The 16,983-nt window shown below is 34.7% G+C and overlaps 2 protein-coding genes across 2 annotated transcripts; both read left to right on the top strand.

Moving 5' to 3' along the window:
* The first annotated feature begins 239 nt into the window (after positions 1 to 239).
* LOC129903017 (1-acyl-sn-glycerol-3-phosphate acyltransferase PLS1-like) lies at positions 240 to 12,085 on the top strand. The gene is made up of 11 exons (XM_055978493.1): positions 240 to 392; positions 1,237 to 1,359; positions 4,505 to 4,544; positions 4,658 to 4,731; positions 5,145 to 5,204; positions 7,504 to 7,581; positions 7,668 to 7,826; positions 8,016 to 8,141; positions 10,496 to 10,588; positions 11,232 to 11,318; positions 11,416 to 12,085. Exons 1-11 carry the CDS (start codon positions 315 to 317, stop codon positions 11,629 to 11,631), a joined length of 1,134 nt encoding a protein of 377 aa, XP_055834468.1. The 5' UTR covers positions 240 to 314; the 3' UTR covers positions 11,632 to 12,085.
* Positions 12,086 to 14,150: 2,065 nt separating this feature from the next.
* On the top strand, positions 14,151 to 14,651 carry LOC129903740 (uncharacterized). The gene has a single exon (XM_055979282.1). The coding sequence runs from the start codon at positions 14,151 to 14,153 to the stop codon at positions 14,649 to 14,651; it is 501 nt and encodes a 166-aa protein (XP_055835257.1).
* Positions 14,652 to 16,983: the final 2,332 nt, after the last annotated feature.

Below are 16,983 nucleotides of genomic sequence, written 5' to 3' on the forward strand. Positions count from 1 at the left end.
TCTTCACATGTCCGAATCATCTCAACCTTGCTTCCCCGTCTTGTCCTCCACCAAAGTTCACATAGAAAAAAGAAATAATTGATAATAGGAATGTAAAACTCACGAAAGTGTTATAGTTAATTTTTAACCAGTAACACGTTTTAATATAACCATTTAGTATTCGATATGTATTAATTCAACTAATTTAACATTTACATTTTTTATTTTTTATTTATTTAAATTTCAGTTGGTCAAATTGCCAACTATACATCCCTCTTCCATTCCACCATCCCAACATGTCCATTATTTTTGGATGTGCCTAATTTCTAAGCAAAATGGCAATCGCCGCTGCCATTATTCTTCCTATTGGTCTCCTATTCCTTCTATCCGGCCTCATTATCAACTTTATTCAGGTATATACATTTCATCCTTATTCTAACAATTTTTTTTTTGATATAATAAGTGTTTTTTAAATTAGATCTCATGTTGCTTTTGTTATTCGTGGAATATCTGTTATGTATTTTGTTAATGTTCTTGGGTTCGTCGTTTTTTTTTAACGTTTTTTTGGGTTGTTTCATGCATGTTATAATGGCTTCAGCATTCTTAATTTGAATTGTTCCTTTTTTGCCCACATTGTCTATTGGAATGTTGGTTTTCTTAAGTTTTTGATTATTCTACTTGTCTGGTATGTTGTTGTTTAAAACTATACTTGCTCGATTTTAATTTGTTTGTCCGATTTTGACTTGACAAGTAAGTTTAAGAAGAAACTAAGGAATTGCCAAACAAGAAAGAGCCGTGCTTTTTGATGCGGACTAAAAAGTGAAAGTAAAACAAATAAATTGAAACGGAGCGAGTAATATTTAATTTTGCAAAGTGGATTTACTGGGCTATTCAGTGAACCAGTGTATGGGATTAACTAAAAATTTTAAACATTGTGCTTGGAACAGTGAGTATAATCTGTTTGATGATATGTCATTCATCCGCCACAATCTTTAACTTGTTGTTTCATTTTGTTCTGTTCTTAAGATACAGGCCTAAACTACGACCAATTTGTTTCAATTATTTTTATTTGTTGCCTATTTTTCCACTCTAAGATTCATGAGTATTACCAGAATCTACTGAACAATAACAATTGTAGAATCATTGTGTTTGATGTTAGCTTATTTTGCTGTTCGATTGCAGTCTTCCTATTCTTACATGATCACATTTTATATAGAATTGCACTCAAATGATTTTCTTGGATGCTTTTACTTGCAGGCACTTCTCTTCATTCTAGTTCGACCCTTTTCAAAAAACATATTCAGAAGGATAAACAAAGAAGTCACAGAATTGTTATGGTTGGAAATCGTATGGCTTTTCGACTGGTGGGCAAATGTTAAGGTGTTTGAAGACTGTTGTTAAATTTTATTGTTTACTTTTATGCATTTCTAGCTACTTGCATTTTGTGCTAGGGTCATTATTTAAGTTACTGTTTTTCTTGTTTCCAAATATGTTTAGATTCTCTAAGCATTTACTGGAATTTAGAACCATAATGCTCTTGGTATCTAAGTTGCGTGGACTCTTCACTTTCGATACTGCTCACATGTCGGATTCTCCAAAAATACACTACTTTTGGAGAATCCGATATGTACCCATTGACATTTTTGAAGGGTCCGAGCAACATAGCTTGGTGGTGACTTAAATGTGCTTCCACATAATTATTATAATTTTAGTTTCCCCATCTGAAGTACCACATCCTTAAGTAAGGATTTTAAGAATTCTAAACTCCAGCTTTCTTCAAGAGCCGAAGAAAAGGGAGCACAAGGTTTTTTCAAGTACTGCTTTTCTTTTCTTGCAGTTCAACTTATGTTCATCTCAAATAAAATTAGAAGATACACAAGTGTCCCCCCTCCTCTTTGACAAGACTGTTTTGGTGGAGAGTTATATCAGGGTAATCTACTCTTTGGCTTTAGTAGGTTTGCCAGTACTCTTATAAAGTTGCCCATTGATAATATTCAGGCTTTCTCGAAAATCCAAGAGTAGTTAATCCAGTCGATAACCAATTTGGGGCCAGATAGAGATATAGCTCTATCGTCGGACTTGTAGTTAGACACTTCAAGTAGCAAAGCAGGGAACATCTCTGGTGATAGACTCTGGATAGCTTCTTTTATTCTGTGATAGAGGTCGCTTTATTGCTTTTATACTCCACTTCCAGAACACATAGTGCAAGGAAAAAGTCTTATATCTGATGTTCAAAATGCACTTCACCTGAGATCCTTCCAGATTCCTGGGAAGTGATAACATGTCGCCAGACGTCACTTTGGCTGTGGGAAAACATATGATATAGAAGTCTTTTACTTTTTCTGGTCTTTAGCAAATGGTTGTAAATATACTTTTAAAAGTCATCATTTTTTCCACCTCTAGATGGCAGACCAATCTTGTCTGGCCTCTTTGATATTGAATATATGCTTTAGGACAAAGTATTGGAGTGCTAAGAGAGCAAGAAGAAGAATGAAAGAGGTAAACAGTGAAACACGGAAACATCCATAACGATGGGAAGTACTCGCTGCTCAGAGAACATGACTGTATTGTTGAAAAAGAAGCAAATGAAAGAAACTCATATAAACACCCTCAAGTTGAATGCGAATACTAAGAAAACTTATGGAACAGATGGTTTCTACCCTTTGAGGGGTTCAATTAGATTGTTGGTAAAAAGAAAAAAAATAGTGTAGTTAGACAGGAATAAATCTTGGGAGCTTCAAAATCCTGACACTTACTCTTGGTTTTATTTTACACTATAACAGAAATTTCAACAAATTAATTTTTCTATCTAAAAGAAAAATCACGTACCTTTCATAGAAAAACAATTTTGCTTTTAACTATAGCAGAACTGTTCAATTTAAGGAATATCTTCCCTTGTGCTTCTTTAGTTGCATATCAACAAATTTAGTTCTCTTTCTAAAGTAAATTACTTATCTATGACATGGGCAGAATGTTGCTCAAGTAGGGGGGAGTTATTTTCGTTCACATTGATTTCTCTAGTTGTTTGTCAATTTGTTTTTGATATCCTTTAATTGGTTCAAAATATATTTACTTCTCTATCTAAAAGATGTCAAGTATCTATCACATAGAAAAAACATTTTGTTAACTATTAAAGGATACTTTTCAATGCAGGGGAGTTATTCTCTGAAATATTTCCATTAGTTGTTATCAATAAATATTTTTTCTGCTTAATAAATGAATTTATCCATTGAAAAGTATCAAGTGCTGTAAGAAGGTCGGAAGAAAGGAGAAAGTTCTATATATGATGGAATATTTACAGAAATCTTTATCATTGGAGCCAATTATTCAATGAAAGTAGAGATCGCCAATATGAATATAGTCTAGACCTGCCAGCATATTACATCCAGATAAAGAGCCTGCTTTCATCCTCATTATTTCTTGTTTTATAGTAATCACCATAATATTTATAAATTACCTCCAATGTCTTACTGTAATTAACAAACCGTTCCAATATCAAAACCAGCAGGTAGAGTAAGTCATAGGTTTGGTAATCCTCCCTGCCCACAAATTGAGTTGCATTGCCTCAGGCACCTCCTTTACCAAACTCATAATTAGAATTTTCCCTAGCGAATCTTGTTGTCATCTACACCCAGCAGCAATACCAGTTTAACTAATGAAACATGTCCAAAGTCCAAAATAATAAGTGTAAAGATATGACACCTGGGCCTAACTTAATCCCAAAAGCTAGCTCATGAGGGGAGGATTGCCCAAGTCCATATAAGGAGACCACTAGTCCATTTCCCAACCAATGTGGGACTTTTTACCCACTCTAACACCCCCCTTCACGCTTAGGCCCAACTGGAGTGTGGACTTGGAGTTCAAACGGGGATGGACATGGCTTTGATACCATGTAAAATATATGACACCTGGGCCTAACTCAATCCCAAAATCTAGCTCATGAGGGGAGGATTGCCTAAGTCTATATAAGGAGACCACTAGTCCATTCCCCAACTAATGTGAGACTTTTTACCCACTCTGACAATAAGCATACCTACAGGGAAAAATAAAAAGGAAAACTGTAAGGAGATGGTACGAAAGGAGGGAGAGTGAAAATGAAAGAAGTTTCCTCAAACTTGTTATGGTACTATTTCCAGGTGTTTGTTGAACAATTTTTGTTGGAAATAGTTTCAGACGGCTTAAGTAACTAAGAAATTAACTCCACTTTTTGTAGAGTAATATTTTCGGCACTGGGAAGCAGTCCAGAATGAGTTCTAATTGATAATCTGATTAAAAGAATTATCCGTAGTAGGAAGAAAAAGAGAAGTTCATCCCGTTTCTCTTAAGAACTATTTTATGAGTTGGGCCATCTATGTGGCAGCGAAGTTGTCTTTTAGTTATGCATGTGGAATACAAAACAAAATTCGTTTTCTGGTAGAAAAAGTTCCTGAGTATTTAAAGAAAGGGTTGCATTAAAAACATTCACCATATTGATTTCTGTTAGTGTTTTAAAACTAACTCTGTAGTATTTTGTGCTTCCTGCTAGGTTGAGCTATACACAGATCAAGAAACTTATGGGTTCATGGGTAAGAAAATTCCATCAGCTTTGATACCTGAATACTTTCCCTAGATAAGCTTTCTGTATCTTCATTTATCCTGTGTAAGCTTTATTGAATTCTTTGATAATAACTGATTTCAGGAAAAGAGCCAGCACTAATAATCTCCAACCATAGAAGTGACATTGACTGGCTTGTTGGATGGGTTCTAGCTCAGGTGCTTGTCTACTTCAACTTTAGTTTCTCTCTTTCTTGAAGCATCAATTTGTTGTTTTTTCTTGATGCATCAAAATCCCCTCTTTCTAGAAGCATCCATTTCTTAAGTTATGAAAACCTTGAATATCAAATCTTTGATATGTCATTTCTCACCTCTAGTGGTCCAGTAACCCAAAATGTCAGTTCCTCCATTTTAGTCTACATTGTTAGAATGTGAACAAAATTGTGTGTTTAGAATGGTCTCTTTTTTCTTTATGTAGAACTTATGGGGTCTATGCTTCTTATATATAAAATAGTAGCATTATAATCTCTTCATTTTGTTCTCATGATATCTTTTGGGAAGAAACTTACTCTGATTCCCCGTTGAAGCAGAAGGATCTACCTTTTGATATTTTCCTCTATGGTTATTAACAGCGTGTAGGTTGCCTCGGTAGCACAATTGCTTTGGCAAAGAAGTCTCTAACATATCTTCCAGTAAGTTTCTGACACCATCAGAATTCTTCACTATGTTATATGCTCTCTGGTACTAGTTGTTGCTAAGTCGGATTTGCAGATGAATGCAAGTTTCATTTTATATAATTCTGAGGTTTATGGTGTTCAGCTAAAGAGTGCAGAATTAAATATTGCTTTACAAAGATACATAAATCATAGACTATTCTCCACCATTTTGAATAAAATCAATTAACAGTGAAAAAAGGACAGGCACGGTTTCCTCTACCTTGTGTTTATAACATATCAGCTTCATCTAGGTTTTTCCATAATTACGGCTTCATATTCTTTTTTTAATACATTTAAGGAAACTACTTTATAATTTCTACGTAGATTAATGGTTTCCTCAGTTTTCTGAAGGTTTTTGTTAGCTTTCCCAACGGGGTAAGATAATGTTCTTTTTATTTTGTTAAGTTGAACTTTGTGATTAAGGCGTTATTGCTCGATTGATTAAAGTAAGTTAGATTTTATTCAACAGAAAATCATCAAGGAAATGGTGGAAATGTAAAAATTGAAACGAATATTGGTTTTAGGGATATACCACAAAAAAGCCAATGGATAAAGGCCTCTATTTTAGTCTATGTATGACTGCAGATTTGTGCTCATGGACGAAAGGATGATGAATAGTATTCCAAATCCTTGTAATCTGTCTATTGTTCTTGCATTCTTGTCCAGATCAAGAGAGTTCTTTTGTGTCCTAGGCATTACCCACTGAATACCACACAGATTAAGGAACACGCTTCAAAGCCGAGTAGCAACAATGCGAAACAGAAACATATAATTACTGTTCTCAGCATAACACCTTTAACACCTGTTACACGTAGGCATACCCTTCTTCTGAAAGTTTAACTGAAAAAAGCTTCATTTTCTACAATCTCGATCAAGCCACTGTGAGAGGTGCTCTTCTTTTGCAGAGAAGCTGATACTATCCCCCATGTAGATAGTTACTGTAGGCTGCTCTATTTGGTGCCTATCTCAATGAAACACCATATCTAAAAGACCTTTTATCTCTTCCAATTTTCCTAGCAATTGGGTCATTCTTTAACATATCCAATCTTATCAATTCTTTCTAAATCTAATCTCACAGCCATAGCTTGCTGTGCATTGCTATAGTGGCTGCAGTATTGGTACGAAAACTAGACGTCATAAAAACCTTCTTTTAGAGAGGTGTGACTTATCCAAGTATCAAGCCAGCATCTTATATTCTATATTCCTCTACTATCCAGAATCAGCTTCTTGTGTGATGTGTGCTGCATGACAATAGCAAAAGCCATAACCTTTCAAGTGTAGAGCAGTGGGTAGAGTTGTCGATCCCATGAAGACTACAATAGTCATAGTTGTGCTTTCCTATGGAGTCATTTAAGAGATTAAATGAATGATTGATTGATTAGCACAAACTAATAATATAATGATAGGGTGTCAACTTCACCTACAGTCATTTGGTCATAATTTAATTCACAATTACTCAAGTTTTGGTTCTAATAATATGGTGGGATTCCTTTCTCAAAAAAAAATAATATTGTGGCATTCCTACTTTAATTTACAGAGCTCCTTAAATGATTGTGTCTTATATATCCTTAAGGTAGAGGTTCCATAAACCAATCTAGTTTTACACTCAATGCAATTAAAGATGCATTAGATTCTATGTATCTATCATGGTTGAGCATCTCGAAGCCTCTTTATCTTTTCAGGGATTACGAAATCGGTTAAGCCTACTTCAATTATGATGTATATTATAGTTGGCCTAGATATTGATAGGGCTTATCTATACTTGGGATTATATTCTATTCAATGAATTGGTTATATATACATTACATCTCCATTCGACACCTAATAATGTAAAGATTTTTGAAAAGCATTAAGTAGTATAACATATACTGTTAGTTAAAACAACAACTTAATCATTCAAGAGTCAATTATTGAACCAAAGGAGTTATGGGTTCATCCGTTCATGTAACTTTAATCAAATAAATTACTGGTTTTAGATTAAAAAACCCAACAAGAAGCAAGTAGTCAACATAGTTATTGTTGTTGTTGTCCATAATAAGACCAACAAAATGCATAAACTATTGCAAATCTTAAGTTTGAAGTGTATGATACCCGAAGAGACTGGGTCAATATTCGCCTATGATGCTCAATACACTTAACAAATCTAGTAAAATGATCTCAATGCTATCAACTCATCATTGTGCTACAGCATTTCGGAAAATATACTGCTTTTTGAATGAGGAATGCATTAATCCTTCTTCCTTGGATCAATGGTAAAGGAAATATTGACTTGCAGGTTTTAGGATGGTCAATGTGGTTTTCTGGTTGTATCAGTCTTGAGAGAAGCTGGACCAAGGATGAAAACATCTTGAAGGTACCATCCTCTACCTTTATCTGTTTGGTCTGTGATCTTCTACTTATGTTTGTTGCATTTATTTCTTCTTTCGGTCTTTACTGCAGTCAGGATTCCGAGAGCTAAATGATTTCCACCAACCTTTTTGGTTGGCTGTTTTTGTAGAAGGAACTCGCTTCACACATGCAAAGCTTTTAGCAGCTCAAGAATATGCTGTTTCTGCAGGAAAACCTATCCCAAGGAATGTTTTGATTCCACGAACCAAGGTGACATAGTCTTTCTAACTTATATGTGGTTTAAATGTGGTGAAAGTAACAGTTCCTCATCCTGGATTTAACATTCACAACATTGTTTACGCGTAGCCTAGTTGTCTATGCTATCTATTGTTCTGCATATGGTTAAGGAAAAAATTTCTGTCAACAATTATCTGATAGCTAGTAGTTTTTTCTCCTCAGGGTTTTGTTGCATCAGTAAGCCATTTGCGTTCCATTGTTCCAGCAATTTATGATATAACGCTTGCAATTCCTAAAGATAAGCCTCAACCGACATTGCTAAGAATGCTTAGGGGATGTTCTTCTGTGGTAAGTTCATACCTATGTACTTGTTCACTTCCCAAAACTGATATTGTTAGTATACATTTCAGTATACACAAAATTAGAGGTGGCAAATCGGTGGGTTGAGCTGAATTTGGATGGGTCAAAATGGGTTAAGTTAATAAATGGACGGGTTATTGACCCACCCAAAAGTTACTTGGGCTGAAATTGGTTAAAATGCGAGTCAAAACCCAACCCACTCAACTTTTACTATTTTTTATTGCTTTATTTATTCTTTTGTAATTTAAATACCTTATAAAAGTTTTTTTTTTTATTATGACTATATATAACATATCAAATAAAGCGTTATCTTTTTAAAAATATTTCGATAAGATTTCTCATGAATCATTTGGGCTAGATATCATGCCAAACTTTGATGGAGTAATATGGGTTGAACTGAGCTAATAAATGGGCGGATCAATAATCAGCCCAAACTTGGACGAGTTGAGCGGGTTATGATTTCATGGGCTATTTTTGCCCTCTACACAAAACTCTAATAAAAAGGGTTTCTACACTTATTCTGTTAGGACCGAAATAATCAAATGTCATGGGGAAGCTAGCAAAGCGAACCTTGAAAGATCATAAGTAAGAAGACACACGAGAAATATACCAAAAAGAGACAAACATTTAATGTGGTTTGGTCAATCGACCTACATCCACAAGGGGAGATGAACAATCCACTATATAAAAGAGAGTATACAATATCGAGAGAAATAACCTCACATAATTCACAAGGAATAAGAAGAGGTTCACACAAGTGTTAACGTAACACTTGTGTCTCATAAATTCTCATCCTAAACAAAACTCTCAAACCAAGTTAGAAGGAATGAGCCTCTATTTATATAGTCATAAACATTTTCCTACAAGAAAAAAGACTAGCCAAATATGGAGACTGTGTTTTCCTTTTAGAAAAAGGAAAACCCAATTATGTTAGGAAAGTCAGGGCAAACACCCAACATATTCTTAAGATCGTAAAGATCTGAGAATTGCGGCAGTTCTCTCTCAATATGGTATCAAAATGCTATGATTATATTGTCCACAAAGCTCGTTGATGTGTCATTATTCACTGCTTAAGATCTGGTTTGAGTCTCACTGCTGCCTATTATCAAAAAAAAATAAAAATCCTCGTGCTTGGCCAGTGAAAAAGAATTAGACCGCACGTGAGAGGGTGTGTTGAAAGACATAATTAATAAATAAAAGTTTATTCTCTCTAACAACTTAAGCCTTTAGATGAGATGGTCACACACACTTCAACAATTACATTTATTTTTGTTCTTAGTCCATTGTTCCCACTTGAGTCAACTGGTGCTTGCATAAAACTGAGGCTGCAGTTATGCTGTTGTTTCTGACAAATAAATAAACTTTCTATACTTGTTTGTTTTGAACGACGAATGTCAGTTGAATAGATACAAGAAACTATGTTATAAAACATGCTCACAAGGGTGGAGCAGTATCTATTCTAGAGCTCCACTAACAAACCTTTATCTTACAGGAAAACCAAACCGATAAAACTGTACTTTCAGCTGAAAAAGCTCAAAATATGCGCTGTCCCCTAAAATACAAGTTCAGTTTGCTGTTTTAATTATAGATTGGATTGAGCAGTTCTTAAGTTATGAAGAATCTGCCTTAAGGATTACTGGTTCTTAGTATAGAATAAACAGGAACCAAAAGAAATGTGGCACTAGTGTTCACAGAATGGGCTAAAGTTATTGAAGCAAAGGATTTCCTCTCTTCCATCTCCTTAATTATCTCTACATTCTCCATTCTATCCTCTCTCCCTATCTATTTTCTTTTTTCTTTTATAAAACAATTCAATTAAGTGTATGGTTTGAGAAAGAAGAAAAGATTTCTTTGTATTTCAGTATGTCTTCACATCCCACGAGAAGGGGTATTTAACTATTTATACAAGTGAATCCTACCTAACTGATTAAGGAAAGACAATCAATAATAATATTCTAGTCCTATAATAGTGCTAGGAAAAGGAAAAATAAAGTCTCCTAAAATCATGCTAATTAATTAACACAATCAACATAAAGTTATCAAGTTTCTATAGTTCTGTTCTTTAAAAGTATCTATTTTCTGAGTTCTAATTTCTGGCTTGAGTTGTAGATGAATGGATCAGTTCTTTATTTAATTTTGATTTGTTGCAGTGCTCACATATAATCATAGTTTTAGGTAGATTCTTAGTAAAAGTGGGATTTTTTAAATGTCTTCTATGTTTTGCAAAGTAGTAAGCATGGTATCAAGCATTAGGGATCGCTCCATACATTGCAGTTTGTGGGCATATGACTGGGTTCCCACTCATGATGATTTTACATTTTATCTGTCTTGTCTCTTGTTAGGTCCATGTGCGTGTTGAACGCCGTTTGATGCAGGAATTACCAGAAGATGAGAGTGGCATTGCGCAATGGTGCAGAGATGTTTTTGTTGTAAAGGTAGAATTTGATACACTAAGGCGTAGTTGATTTATTGTAGAATTTGAAACTGTCAGGAATACCATGTCTAGATCATTTATCTCTCTAAGACTCTCTGAGAAGGTTTTGGGGTTGGTGGGGACTAGGTGCTCCATAGTGGAAACAATGGAACTAGGGAGTGTGTGAACACTCCGAAGTTCAGGAAGAACAGGAATTTGGGGCCTACCTCAATCTCTAAAGTTGGCTCCTGATGTGAGGATTACTCAATACCATATAAGGAAACAATTACCTGTACGCTTAACTAATGTCGGACTAACATACCTTGTCCGATCAAAGACTAGACATCTGGTGCATGGAAAATACAACATGGACCCAACACTAGTAAACGAAGAGTAGGGATGGGTTTGACTTGATACCATGTGAAGGCAATGAACCTTGAGCCTAACTAAACCTCAAAAACTAGCTCTTGAGGTAAGGATTTTCCAAAACCATATAAAGAGATAACAGTCCATACTCTGATCCGATGTGGGACATCTAACAAAGTTCACATTGTAATATTGTACATTGATGCTTTGACTTGTCACAAAGCACTCAGTTGTCACTTATTCTGGTTAATTGTGATATATATCTCTTGATGCTTCTATCCTTCTTTCACTGCTGTTAGGATGCTTTATTGGACCGGCATCTTGCTACGGGTTCATTTGGTGACCAAGAATGTCAAGATATTGGAAGACCAAAAAAATCCTTAATGGTGAGGAGGGAGCAAATTCATAAACTAGCTAGTCCCACAGTTGTGTCACTTCCATTTGTTTTCCTGTTTAACAACTAGATTATTTGTTGACATGCAGGTTGTTATCTGTTGGTCAGGTTTCCTTTTCTTCAGTGCTATAAAGTTTTTTGAGTGGTGTCCATTCTCTTGGGGAGGAGTTGTATTTTGTGCAGTTTTCTTGGTCTTGGTCCTAGTCTTGATGCAGATTCTCATTGTCTTTTCCAAGTCAGAAAAATCTACTGCTCCTAATGTACCTCCTCCAAATACATTGGAAGAAAACCTACTTCCTGCATGAGGATATGATGTAAATTAATATGCTTCAACTGGTTTATGGGTAATTTGAGCCATCCAAATTAGAGCAGAAGACTAACAAGGGTTGGTTTTTACAAGAAATTTCTGAAGATCAAGATTCATTGATTCTTTGGTGGCTCTAACTTTCTCATTTATTTTCTTTTGGTTTGTTATTCATGATTGGCCTCTTATGAAACTATCAGCAATATATTTAGGTAAACTTTAGTATATAAATTATCCAAATGTATTTTTTATTTTTGTTCCATTGTATGTAAAAAGTTGCTAATATGTCAAAGTAAGGATAGGGTTGTAATAGTCATTTCGTAAGGTTAGCATTTGGAGGGAAAGTTAGTTACGATTCAATTTGCTTAGTCGTGGACCAACAACTATTCCAGTCTATTAATTGGTAAGGATCCTTGTAATTGATTTTATGTTGATATGAAACAATCTCTCTCTCTCTCTCCTAAATCATACTATTTTAGTTACATTGTTGCAACTCTGTTCAGAAATTGTTCTTCTTCTCAGCTTCTTAAGACTATAAATCTAATGCTCTTCATTAATTACTTTATATTGGTATCAGAGCTAGCATATTGTTAGCTAGTGAAATGTTGTAAACTCCAAGAGTATCATTTCAGACTATTCTAAAAAAGACTATAGTTTCATATGGACCCAAAACTCATCCGAATCAAGCCACAAGCTAAACTTCAGACAAAAAGTCATCGAAAAAAATAACCAAGCCAAAGAAGGCAAATTATGCATCCACTGGGTATTCATCCTACACAAAAAGGGACAGAAAAAGAAAACAAAAAAAAAGAAAAAGTAAAAGAGAGAAGAACAAGGAATATGACCTCTTTTAACTCAATATGAACACACTTTCTCACCAATACAGGTAAAATTCCTTTAGTTTTAACTAATCGCTTTCAAGTTATTAAATGAAGGAATATAAAAGAATATGGTACAATCGAAAGCACATTAAGAAGACTCGAAGGGAATCAACTTCCTATCACAGACTATCCCGGAGTAGAAAAAAACTCAAGGAAGCAAAATGCACCCCTTGCACTCCTTTCCTCGACCTAGGTTTTTTTTCCCGAAAGATTTTTTCTTAACAAGGTATTATATAAGGCAACAAGGCGTAAAATATCTTGTCAAGGAATATTCAATAAATGTAAGACGAGGCAATGCAGGCATTACGACACTATCATTCCTTTACCAAAAGACAAAACACCAAGGCGCCTACAGTTCTAGAATCAGAGTTAAGGATCATGCACTTTTTGGATACGTATTGGATTAGGTATCTGAAAGGTGGAGGACTATCTGTATAGGATAAAATTAGATTCGGTGAAAGGAGCAAACACACCATGAATGTGGTATAATCAAATATGAAGGAACACCTGTGGTGATCCGGGGATAATAAAAGAGACCATCCTCGATAAGTTGCAAAAAGTCTCAAATGCCTGTCCGTGTAGGACTAGCACATGGCTGGGCATCCAAAATAGGCTTCACCTAGAAAATCGCCTTACAGCTAAAGGTGATCATATTGACCCTTAGAAGATCAACAATCAATCTCAAGTTGCACGTTCACATGCTCCAAATAGCTTTAGGTGATGTGTCAAAACATTATGTTATGAGATAGCTTTTTCCGTACCAAGCGTGCTGTCGTTTCACATTGAGGCGAATGTTCTGTTTTGGTGGCCCGTAGAGAATAGAAGGTATGAGAGAAATTATTATTTTTGTTCCTCTTTCTTTAGGGTTTTCATGGAAGAAGCTTTGAAGTCCCACCCCACCCACTATTTGTATAACCCTTTTTCCTTAAATTAGAAGATCATATGCTTGTATTCGATCACAATCGTGCCATTTTAGTTCAAAGGTGTTGAAGATATGTCTCAGAATATTGCAAAAATCAAACAATTAGCTACATTTTCTCTAAAAGATTATTTTTTTTACAGAAATTCAGTTTATGCGTAGCTAACTTTTAGGATTTTAAAATTATTTTTATTAGATACATGTGTGGCTTGAATTTAGGAGTTAATTTCTTTTTATTTGTTATTTGAATTTTACTGATTAGTTAGTAGCATATTTTTCTTTTTTCTAGTTAGAAATTAGAGTTATAAATGTATGTCTGTGAATTATTAATAAAATAATTTCCTTTGTCAAAACTGCAGTATTTTTTCTCTCAAATTCTTTCTCTGTTATTTTCTTAGTTTCTTTATTGAAAAAAATCAACAATTGATAACTAGAGTCATTTTCTTGAGGGACTTGTGAGTGAGAGATGAATTGTGAAAATAGATTTTCTCAGATAGATCCTCCTATTGTGATGGTGAAAATTATCGTCTCTGGATAGTAAGAATGGAGACTTGAGGCTTTAGATCTTTGAGAGGTCGTAAAAAAGGATTATGATGTTCTTCCGCAACCCAATAATGCCATAGTGGCCCAGATCAAAAATAAAAAGGAAACAAAATAAGAAAATCAAAGGCTGAAACAACTTTGTTTGATGATGTGTCTACAACATTTTTCACGAAAGTTATGGCTCTCAAATCAGCAAAAATAATTTGGGATTATCTGAAGGAAGAATACATAGGAGATGAAAGAATACGGGACATGAAAGTTTTGAGTTTGATAAGGGAATTCGAGTTGCAAAAGATAAAGAAATCTGAGACCGTCAAAGAGCACTCAGACCAACTTCTGAGCATTATTAACGAGGTAGGATTGCTTGGCACTAAATTTAAAGATTCGAGAATTGTTGCAAAAATTCTTGTTACAGTGCTTGAAAGATACGAAGTATCTATAACTATCTTGGAAAATATAAAAGATTTGTCCAAGATCACTTTGGCAGAATTATTAAATGCATTGCAGGTACAAGAGCAAAAGAAGCTTATGAGGCAAGATGGCATGGTTGAAGGAGTATTAACAACCAACCACAAAACTCAAAGCAAAGGTAAATTCTTGAAGAATTACCCACCTTGTAAGTACTGTGGCAAAAATGGACATCCAACATATAAATGTTGGAAGAGGCCAGATGCATAGTCTAGAATTTGCAAATAAGTTGGTCATGAAGCTGTGATTTGTAAAAGCCAATTTCAAAAAGATGAAGCAGTGGCCCAAGTCACTACCAAAGAAAAACAAGACCACTTATTTGTGGCAACCTACTATGCAACCAAAAAATCTAATTTTTGGATAATTGATAGTGGTTGTACAAACCACATGACATATGACATAAATCTTTTTTTTAAAAGAGTTTATGTCTATGAAAGTTAAGAAAGTCAGAATTGAAAATGGTGACTATATTCCTTCAAAAGGAAAAAGGTCCGTTACAATCAATTCAAGTTCAGGTACAAAAATAATTGCAGATTTTCTTTACTTGTCTAATATTGATAAAAGTTTGTTGAGTGTTGTCCAGCTAATAGAAAAAAGATTTATATTATTATTTGGAGACAAATATTGTCAAATCTTTAATTTTAATAAGTAGAAAATTTTACAAGTTGAAATGAGAAGTAAAAACTTCTCAATTAATCCAACAGAAAATGCACATAAGCCTTGTAATACAAAAGATGAATTGATAGATTTATTCACGAGGTCTATTTCAGATGAGGCTACAATCTACAATTCCTGATCCGAGGAGGAGTGTTGACGATATGTCTCAGGATATTGCACAAAACAAACTAGCTACATTTTCTCTAAATGCCAGTTTATAAGTAGATAACTTATATAATTTTTAAATTATTAGAGTCCCGTGTGACTTGAATTTAGGAGTTACTTTCTTTCTGTTTGTTATTTGAGTTTCACTGATAAGCTTAGTAGCATATTTTTCTATTTTTAGTCAGAAATTATTGCTATAAATGTATGTATGTGGATTATTAATAAAATAATTTCCTTTGACAACACCACAATATTTTTTTCTCTTAAAGTCTTTCTCTATTATTTTCTAAGTTTCTTTATTTTAAAAAAAAGAGAGAAGTATCAAAAATACCCCTGAACTTGGTACAGATTATTGGTTCGTCCCTGAACTATTGGCAGGCTTAAAAACATCCCTCAACTTGACGAATTAAGCTTAAATACACCCCTCTCGTGCCACATGACATAACAAGTGCCTACAATTTATTTAAGCGCATGAAATGGTTAAAAAAAAAGGCCACATCAGCCTTATTTTTTTAGAGAAGCATTAAAAATACCTCCGAATTTGGCACGGATTATTGGTTTCGTTCCTGAACTATTGACAGACTTAAGAACACCCCTCAACTTGACGAACTAAGCTGAAATACACCCCTTCCATGCCACATGGCATAATAAGTTGTCACGACCCAATCCACCGGATCGTGCAGGCACCTTCTCTAACATCTAGATAGGAGAACCCTTAAAAATAACATGCGGAAATTTAACAATTGCCAAATACCAACCTAAAAAGTCAGGAATACACCATGAATGAAAATTTTAAAACTCTTAAGTTTTATTACTAGAAACATACTAACACCTACTAGAATACTAGTTTAAACAGGTATAAGAGCTTCTAAAGATACAAAGTATAAATAAAGTAATAACACAACTCCCACCATAAGGAAGGAAGAGTAGAAGTTGTTGGAGAATCATCTTTGTCTTCACCTAAGAAACATCACTGACCCTGCAACCAGACTATGCCAAGTGGCATAGCAAGAACAGTATCAGTACAAGCAATACGTACTGGTAGACATCATCGATTAATTTGATACCCACCGCATAATATAAAGAAATCAACGAGAAGAAAATATGCTCTTAAGAAATACACCGCCAAACTTTTATGCGCAACTCTTACTATTCTTGATAACCTCATTAAATTTGTTCAAGCCTAACTCCCATCCCTTCTAGTTGGTCTGCTGCCAACTCTAATACAAATCAAGGCCTGACCCTTTTATCACATAGAGAAGTTTTCAAACGACGGGCTACTACTAACTCTGTCTAACAAATCTATTACCTTTAGCTTTCACACCAACACCTGGCCTTAGAATAATTAACATCTCACTTGGAAGAGGTAAATATTTAAGTGAACTAAGTCTTACCTCATAACTGTACTGGACCGCAATGGCAAGACCTATCCCGCTCTGACGACTTCGCTACAACGGTATTCCTCCTACCAGAGCGGCCTGACCGGAGACAATAACTCTGACTTCTCCCCCAATCCCTTTTTTTCATATATACCAATAGAATAACATCGATATCTGACTCTAAGTCACTAATCTTATTAAACCACACATCAACTACTCTCCGCTTCTTTACCATGGCCTTATACCTACACTACGAATGCATCTAGCAACTATAACATAATCTGAACATGCATATATATAGAAACACATTACCAATTTATCATTTTAAGAGCAATATATAG

This window comes from Solanum dulcamara, chromosome 9 (genome assembly GCF_947179165.1).
Source record: "Solanum dulcamara chromosome 9, daSolDulc1.2, whole genome shotgun sequence".
Classification (NCBI taxonomy): Eukaryota; Viridiplantae; Streptophyta; class Magnoliopsida; order Solanales; family Solanaceae; genus Solanum; species Solanum dulcamara.

What these genes read in the sequence shown, in the direction of transcription:
- LOC129903740 (XM_055979282.1), top strand. Translation starts at nt 14,151, where the DNA reads ATGGCTCTCAAATCAGCAAAAATAATTTGGGATTATCTGAAGGAAGAA.
- LOC129903017 (XM_055978493.1), top strand. Translation starts at nt 315, where the DNA reads ATGGCAATCGCCGCTGCCATTATTCTTCCTATTGGTCTCCTATTCCTT. An exon ending in TTGGATGGGTTCTAGCTCAG is followed by an intron (nt 4,732 to 5,144) that starts GTGCTTGTCTAC and finishes GGTTATTAACAG; the next exon opens with CGTGTAGGTTGCCTCGGTAG. An exon ending in AGTCTCTAACATATCTTCCA is followed by an intron (nt 5,205 to 7,503) that starts GTAAGTTTCTGA and finishes ATTGACTTGCAG; the next exon opens with GTTTTAGGATGGTCAATGTG.